This window comes from Numenius arquata, chromosome 9 (assembly GCF_964106895.1).
Source record: "Numenius arquata chromosome 9, bNumArq3.hap1.1, whole genome shotgun sequence".
Lineage (NCBI taxonomy): Eukaryota > Metazoa > Chordata > Aves > Charadriiformes > Scolopacidae > Numenius > Numenius arquata.
This window is the reverse complement of record NC_133584.1, coordinates 5,817,386-5,826,211: the sequence shown is the minus strand read 5'-3', so window position 1 is coordinate 5,826,211 and position 8,826 is coordinate 5,817,386. Positions and strand designations below refer to the sequence as shown.

Here is an 8,826-nt window from a genome sequence, read left to right as displayed (position 1 = left end):
ATTTCCTCCTTCTGAAATTCAAGCCTGTTATTGCTTACGTTCTCTCTAAAATCTATTGCTTTTAATTTATTTCTGAGGAGAAAGAGATTTCCTTTCATTACTGCTAAATCAAAGCATTTTAAAATTGCGTACTGAACATATGTAGTCTTGGGTTTATACTTTGGATTCCATGCTGGTCTTGGTTGAAAACTAGTCATTAATTGTTCTGGAGGTAAACTTGAGATTTTTTTGCCTTGTGCATAAGAGGAGGTGAGCTTTTGGATAGAATGCCTCCACAAGCTGAGCTGCACACTCAGTTGTATTTCTCACAGCGCCTTTGACCTGTGGATGAATATTCAATCTCATGTGTGTGAAAAGAGGAGTGGTATTTAAGTTGGAGTGGTGACGTTCTTTTTTTGTGTTTTTTAGTAGAAACACCACACTGCCTTCCCTCTGTAAGTCAGAGCAGAACTCGGTGCAAATTGTTGCTCAGTGGAGAGCACCATGCCCGAACTGTGTTCTTATGTACACAAATTAATTCAGTATTGAAAATATTCATAATATCTTGGGCTATGCCTGAGAGGCTTTATAAGGTGCATTGTATTGGTTTATAACACACACAAAAAATAGCTCAAATTATGAAATGTGTATTTTGAGCCTAGTTTTTTCAGGTGGGAGTATTCCTATATGGGAAATGAGTTTCATACACCTCAACCCTTACGATGTTCTTCAGTGGTTATCCTTCGATTTGTAAGTTCCTAATGCTCTCCCCGCTTGACAGATGCGTCATCAATGGTGAAAATACAGTTGCATGAACTTATCTCTTAGAATCGTATTATGCTTCATGAAGCAAGGCTTGCCCATCTTTTTTTTTTTTAATCTGTAAAGTAACACCAGGAACCTGTGGGTTATTTAGAACCTCAGAAGTTTCTCATCTGAAAGATACAAACGTTTGGTGGGTTTTCTTCCCCCCATTGACCACTGTTGGACTCTAATCCACTAATGCATGCTTGTTAATTGCCATGGGTTTTTTGTGGCTAGAATTCATAAAATATTTAGCTCTACCAAAATTGCTTCATGGTGTGTGTGTGTTTGTTTGTTTTTAAATAATCAAATGGGCATTTGCATCAGTGGTATCAAGCTAAGGATTTATAAGGGAGTAAAAGACTAGGAATGTTTTAACACTTAAAACATTGGCATGTATGGACTTTTCTTGCATATATTACATGCTACTTCAAAAGTAAGCTTTCAAGAAATGATATTTTGGCTCTAAACTGTTAAAATCTGGCATCCACCACAAGCAGTGAACAATTCCTAGATGCTGGTTGCCAAACTGAACCTGAGGATTTCACTACCTTCTAACTAGTTTCACTGTCAAGCAATGTGGCACTTGCTGTAAACAAAAATGAGCTTTTTCTCCTTGTGAGACAAGTGATATGATACTTTTCAGTAATTTTTATTTTAATATTTTAGCCTCAGGTCCCCTCGTGCCTTCTGGCTGAAAGAAGGTCCGGTGGGTGTACCTCTGGTTTAGTGGGGTGGCTTTTATTCACTCTTCTGCAGTGGAATGATAACTGAGAAGGGTGTAGTTAATGTAAAATTTCATCCACAGATGGCTGCTGCTACTTGATGCTTTCCTCTTATAATTTCACTTTTTTTTTTTTTAACGCTCTGGATAACTATTTGCTTTGTCTTAACAATGAGAACATGCAGACTATTTCTTAGCCTCCTTGTATGTAACCTCCCATCTGGTTTTTTAACCAGAAACTCGTGCCAATTTCTAACCAGGACTCATGCCAAAGCAGCCATATTCTGGGATAATCAACTAGTTTGGATAAAAGTAATGTGCACGCTTCCCTGAAGATGAATAAGATAGGTCTTTGGAGGTTATCAGAATTGTATGCCAAAGTGGTGATACCGTTTTTGTCATCCTGTGGGTCTGTACTTTACTTGATACCTTACCTGATGCTGTAGAAGCCACTTAGTACCTGCAGAGGTTAGCCAGTAGAAGAAACTATAACATTGGATGTTGCTGGGGACTGAGGCTATGTGACAATACTTTTAAAAAAACAAAAACAACAAAAAAAAAACCTCAAACAAAAAAAACACCCAACCACTCCTTGATTTAGGATGCAAAAAAGGCGACTTGGCAAATCATAGTTAAATGATCTGGATGTGCATGTTTGTCTTCTGCTATTCCTGCTAACGAAAATAGATTATTCTGTCTTGGGGGAGGGAGGAGGATAGTTAAATAGAAGCTAAACGACAGACGCTGCACTTTGATAGCAGTAGGAACTAAAAATCTTATTGTTGTTTTAATAGCTGAGTGTGTAATTAATCATCTCATATTGATTTGCTCTTAATCTGGATGCAGTGCACAAAGGCTGAAAGAACTCTCATGTTATTTAGCTGCTCCATCTAATCAGGGAGAGGATGTGAATAAGACACAGCAGTGCATTAGTAACCTGTGGGGTTAGAGAGTCTTCTGTGCTGGACTGTCCTCCACAGATCCAGAGAATAGCAGTGATAATGAGACCTAATCTAAATGAGCTTGGTGCTTACAATCCATATCCCAGAGGGCATATAAACATCACAAATATTGATACAGGATCAGTGGAGAGCAGGAATTGATTAGTGGTCAAGGGAGCAGGATGTCCTAATTGTCTCTGGTAGTGCTGATTAATTTTATCTGGAAAATGTGGGGAAATGAGCCTTAAAATAGATTAAAGGTAAAAAGGGGAGCTTGGCAGTTTAAAAAGGAAGAGAAGCCTTTTCTGTGATTCCAGCCTTTGTGAATTATTGTTGCTATTAAGCAGTATATATCTAGAGACAAGGTTTACCTCTATCTTTTGTTTCTATATAAATAAATATATGTAACTTGTTCTTTGGACCTTTTGGTTCTGTGGCCTATTTCCTTATTTGACTTTTTTTCTGTGTTCAGATGAAATGTCCTTTTCCCTCCTTTCCACTTAGATGAGACTTATGGCAAACTTAATCAACATCCTGTTTGCATACAGCATTATGTGCTGTCCTTTTCTCCTCTACAGCACAGCATGTTTCTGCATGGTGCCAACCTGCCCTTTCTAGAGTTCTCTTTTATAAGAAGTTAGGGATGTTTTGCTGGGGTGGTTGGAGGTGTGAGGAGATTCAGATGATCTTCTACCCTGAGAAGTTCCTGGCCAAAGCCATTGTAGCAACGTACAACTATGTTTTGATCAACGTTAGTGTACCTCCAGAGCAAAACCACTGTTGTCATCGCAGCAGTGGGGAATTTAGACCTGACTACAATCTTGGTTTCCTTAAGGAAAGGTCTCATTTGATGTTTTCAAACTAAATCTGGAAAAGATTTATGCTGTATGCTTTTCTAAACTTTTAATAGCAGCGTAAAGGCAAGGAGCACCGACCAATTAGCGTTTTGAAAATACAGAGTTCTGACAAGTCACTGCTTATGACAGGTTTCAACTATTGACTGTTTCACGGGAAGATCAATAGTGTTCAGGCTGCAAATTCTTCAGCTGAACTAACGCAGGCTACAGCATCTCGCTTTTAGGAAGATGTTAACAGCCTTCTGGCTTAGTGGTGTCATTCACTTAGTCTCTGCAGAAAGACCTGAAATCAGACAGCCAAATCATCCTTTGCTTCGTATTCATTAATGTTTTGATTTAAAGTTTGCGCTGTTGAAATAAACCTTTAGGGATATCTTGATGTGTGTTTGCTCTCTCACTACCATTAAATCTACCTACCTTTACCTTCTTCATTTGAGCCAGAAAAAAGTGGATTGATAGAATGAAAGATTTACTTCAATTGTCATTCAAAGAGCCAGATGTTAGGATCATGCCAGGCAGAATGAGAAAATATCTCTGTTGCAGAGAGATGATGTATCTTTTGAAATGGTGGAGCTCTTCCCTTTTTAGGTCTTCTGCTGTCTTCCCACCTCCTCACCTCTGTTTGCCCCTTTTGGACCACACATGCCAGGAGCGTCTGTAGGAAGCTGTCTCTCTGTTCCCATGAGCAGATGCCCTGTACCTGTCTCTTTGTTATATGAAAACCACATGCACTTCATCAAAAGAGCCCATCTATTGCTATATAAAATTAATTAAGCTTGGATGAGTGTGTGTAAAAGAGGTAGCTGTGCTGATATCCCTCTCAGAATATCTGGTATCCTTCTGCAGAATCTTGGGCAAGGGTAAAACGGCAGAGGAGCTCACCTGGGAGACAGACACGCTCTTTCTGTCATCCATTCTCTGCCATGAGTTGTGGGAAGGCTGTGGTCCCTTCTCAGGGGAGGTAGCTTGAGGTGGTGCTGGTGGTGGTAAAAGCTTGAGGTGGAAGACGTAGAGTTGCAGCTCGGCACAAATGACCGCAATTGCCAGTGACTCATTGAGGACTTCAAGGATGCTGTCTGTATGTTCAAATGCTGTGAGATGCTGGGTGGGTGAGACCAGAGTCCCTTGAGCTTGTGGGCTGCTTCCAGGAGTGAGTAGCCAATGGCTAGTGAGGGCAGTAAGAAAAGGGGTGAGCATGCAGTGAGACTGTGCCTGAATAACTGCTTCAGCCTCGGTATCTTGAGTCTCTGGGACTTTCTGAGCCAGGTTTGCCATTGAATACACCTCCATGGGTGCTTTTTTGAGTGTCTTTTTGTATGAAGATACATATTCCTTTTTAAATTCTAAACACAGGAATGAATTGTATCCCACCTGGAGATGCTTTTAATTTTCTCTGAACTTTTCCCGTTGTGCAGTGGTTCACAGGCACCACAGCCATGTGATTAGCCAAGGCTGCTCTCTCTTCATGTTGGTCTAATTATCTGTCTATTAGAATCTTAAGTCTTGAGCTGGAAGTGTGTAGGGTGTCTTTGTTTAAAGGGCAGTCTCCTAATGCAAATATTAAAAGAGAGCTTTCTGGCTTGCCCGAGTCAGACTGACAAGCTAATAATAGCCTTGTGTTAGTCTTGGCTAACAGAGAGCATCAGTATAAAAAGGCTTTAAGGGACTGGTGTATCAATCAAATCATAGAACATAATATGCATTTGTGTGTTTTGCTTGTTTTAACACTTAAACTCCCATTAAGAAATATTTTTCTGAATGCTAAGGGCATAAGAGTAAAAATGGAGCTCTCCTCTCCTTACATCCCCTTGAGGTTTCAGGTTAGTCTTAGATGGCTTCTCGTCAATAGAATGCCATAATACAAAACTAGTTCCAATAGCTGTAGTCTTGTTCAAGAAACTGTTCTTAAGTTTATAGATAACATATCAAAGAGCAGTGAGTCGGCTTAAAAACTGGTGTGTTGATTACATGTGGGGGGAGTTGCGAGGATGGCTAATTGTTGGAGAGGGCATGTTTTCTTTCCCAGCTTTTCCAGCAGAGGATTACATGTTAGGCAATTGCTGCAATTTAATTATATTGTGGCAAAGGTTTTGATATCTGCCTTTAAATTATCCCAAGGGCATCTGGGAGGAACGGCTTACTTTGAATAAATCTTAATAAATGTGTGACTTTATGCTGCTGACTTGTTTTGTTCTGTGAGCGCCATTTGTTCCTATTAACTGTATCATAGAAGTCAATACAGCTATTCCTGGAAACATGGCAATATCACATGAGTAAGAATTTATAGGATGGGCTCAGTATGTCACTACAACAATTGCCAGCCTCTCTCTTTTATTTATGGAAGAGCGATGCATACGAATGTACCTTTATCTGGAAAGTTTTAGGCAATTCTAATAAAAGGAGATATGCATGAATTATCAGTACATGATGTTCTATTCACTAGAGGGAGAGTCATTTTAAAAAGCCTGCGAAGTGAGGCATGGTTGCTAAGTAAGGCAAGGGTTTTATTAGACCAACTGACGTAATGGAAAAAAAAAAAAAGGCAAGATTTTGGGCGTACGAAGACCTCCTTTGGATGTGAAACAAATGGCAGAGTTTGCGCTAAGAACGGCTTGGGAACAATTGCTCTGAACTTCAGCTAAATACGTTAAATGGTGAGGTAATTGGAGAGGAAGGGGTAGCTGGCACATGTGGGAAGGGTTGTGAAGTAATGGAGACAATGTGGGAATGTGGAGGAAGGGTGGCTTTTGAGGGAATTTAAGGCAATGTGAAACTACGCCGCTACTGTCTTGTGTCTTGTTGCGTGGTGTTGGCAGCTGCAGCTTGGGCAAACTCAAGGAGTGGGAAATAAGGAACAATATAGAAAATGGGCTCAGTAGTGGAAGAGGAGGAACATGGAGCAGTGTGGGAGGGATGTCCGGTGGAAGTGGGGTTTAGGACAACGCTGATGAGCGGTTCTTCCAAAACCTGGGAGAAATAGGCATTCTAGTTCAGGAAAGTAATTTCTTTCAAGGTAAGGTTTTCTAGTACAAATGTACTCTATTTCCATGGTGAGATAAGACAACCAGAGCAAAGAATTGTGGATTTGTTTTTCATAACTTCTTTTACACAGGCTACCTGGAATTCCTGAGGGTTGGATCGTTTTTTAAAATCTGATCCATTTCTCTACTGGAGTGTCCTTGTTGGGCAAAGGTCCTCTTTACTCTGAGGTGGATGGCCCAGGTATTCCCCCAGCTGGAGAGCTGCAGTGCCTTTGGGAGACCTGGCTGGAGTTGCCATTCTGGCTGTGCTTTGCATGACCGCTGGCCTCTGCTGAATACTGGGAGTCTTCTGCACAGTACTGGGAATACCATGGAGTGGATTTGATCTAGGCAGGCAGGGTTTCTCCCAAGTATTTAGCTCAGCAGTAAAAATGATCACACTTATAGTACTTTCCTGTTCTGCACAGGCTTAATTTAATGATGTTTGTAAACTACCTGAAGACCTGCAGATGAAAGATGTACTTTTTTATTAGAAAGGCTACCTTGCGTGGTGTTCAGACATAACAGGGAGCCGTAAAACTACTTTTGGCCTCTGAGGTAAAAAGCACCGTAAATCTTGAACGAGATATTAACGATATCCAGTGTAACTAATGATAACTTTAACTGCCAGGCAGCTGTTGGGCTAGAACAGTTATCTATCTTATTAATGCAAAAATCCCCCTTTTTTTCTAGCACAGGCTCACATTTATACCTCTGTTGATTGACAGAGAAAACGAGTGTGTGAGTGTGTCTTCCTCTTCGTCACTCTCTAGCCTGAAGAGGGGTCTCAAACTGAAATTTGGGGAAGGACTTGTCTGCTGGCCGGTAGGACGCAACTGCTGAGTGTTGTTTCCCATTTACCAGAGGGGGTACACAAGGTCCCCGATTCCCCCCTGTATTTTAGTCATTGAGGCTTAAATTTGAAAAGCCTCACCAGCTACAAAAGGCTGTCTTGGGGAATCGACGATTTAATTATTATGTTAACAAGCTGTAAACTACTAAAAAAAAATAATAAAAAATCACTGTATTAATTTAATTTTTGTTACAATAAGCTCCTGCCTTAAAAGACAACGACCCCCCTGTCCCATGTTCTATGGCTTTAGTTAGACCTTGCATGTTTTATGCAGTTATTTTCTGGCATGCAGCATTTCCTAATTTACACCAGGGCAGGGAAATCAGAATAAGGCTGGCAAAATCTCTGCAAACCCCATCAACGTGTAACTTTTTTTTTTTTTTGACCCTCCATACCTCCTGAAATCCTGCTATTTTTGTAACTAGGGCTAGGTAGCAGGATGAAGATTACATATCAGCCTACAAAGCAACGCTTTTATTTTGGTCTTGTTATTTTAGGAATAATCAGCAGAGAACAACGATACTTCCTCTTATGAATTTCATGTGCTTCCCTGAGGGGACTGATAGCAATATACAGAATATACATTTTCCACAGCAATAGTTTAGATAAATCTTAATCTGCCCTTGAATCGACAATACAGCTTCCATTGACTTGTGTGGAAGCCTGAATTTCATTGTGTATTTTGTTCCGTTTGCGTGCTGTTTTCTAAGGCTGGTGCTGGGTTTTCATTCTGTATGTACAGAGGCTGGCGATTCAGTAGCTTTGAGCCGTGGAGGTCAGTGCCTGTAGTTGACAAGTCTTTGATTCCCACCCTGGCACATCAGCTGAAATAGGGGCTGTTGCATGTACAAGACGTAGTGGGGGGGCTTCCAGCGGTCTTGGTGTTAGGCTCCTTCACCTCATTCGTCTGCTCCTCAGCTTATGGGGCAGAATCTCATCTGAAAGGGTTACTGTAGGCTGGTGGCGTTGAGGGACAGCAAAGAGTGTCAAATCCGGCTCCAACACTTTAGCTTTCATTTTCTGGGAACAAAGTACCATTGTGTTTTGCGATGTTTTGCCATTCATGTAAAAATTGCCATCAAGAATGTGTTTGTGACTTGGGCAACCAATACGTTAATGAAATTGTGGCTCTGTTAATGCCTGTGGACCATTTGCCATTCTGAAATCATTGGATTGTGATTCTACATGTGTTTATGTAGATAATGTAATTTTCTTGCAAGAGAGTTGTTTGGTCAGTTCAAGGTGAAAAAAGTCATAGAACTATGGTATTTTTAAATAGTAATATAAAAATCTGTTCCAAACTCTTATACATAGCATACTTTTATGTGTATTTCTCTAGACTTCTAAATTTTGTGCTAGAAATAATGAAGTATATCTTTTTCTTTCCCTCAAGGCCAAACGTCTGTCCAGTGTTGGAGTTGGCGCTGGTTGGACACCAACAGCCATGTGTTCAAGCCTTTAGTCGTATGGTCAAGATGTGGAAGCAAGGTTGCACAGGGAGGAGGTGGTGTATGGGCTATGAGAGAAGGTAATACGTTATCTATTGTTATAAATTAATTCTGTTACTCAGCTTAGTGCAAATTCTTTATAACTTTTTTTTTGAGAGAGAACTTGTAAACTATTTAATCTGAAATGTTTGACTTAGTTA

At 40.4% G+C, this 8,826-nt stretch overlaps 1 protein-coding gene across 1 annotated transcript in view; it reads left to right on the top strand.

The window, feature by feature from the left end:
• The first annotated feature begins 673 nt into the window (after positions 1 to 673).
• LOC141468464 (uncharacterized) overlaps positions 674 to 8,826 on the top strand; it is a 198,983-nt gene continuing 190,830 nt past the window's right edge. The window contains exons 1-2 of the mRNA XM_074153557.1: positions 674 to 729; positions 8,572 to 8,706. Coding sequence (XP_074009658.1) covers positions 674 to 729; positions 8,572 to 8,706 — 191 coding nt within the window. The remainder of the gene's footprint in view (positions 730 to 8,571; positions 8,707 to 8,826) is intronic.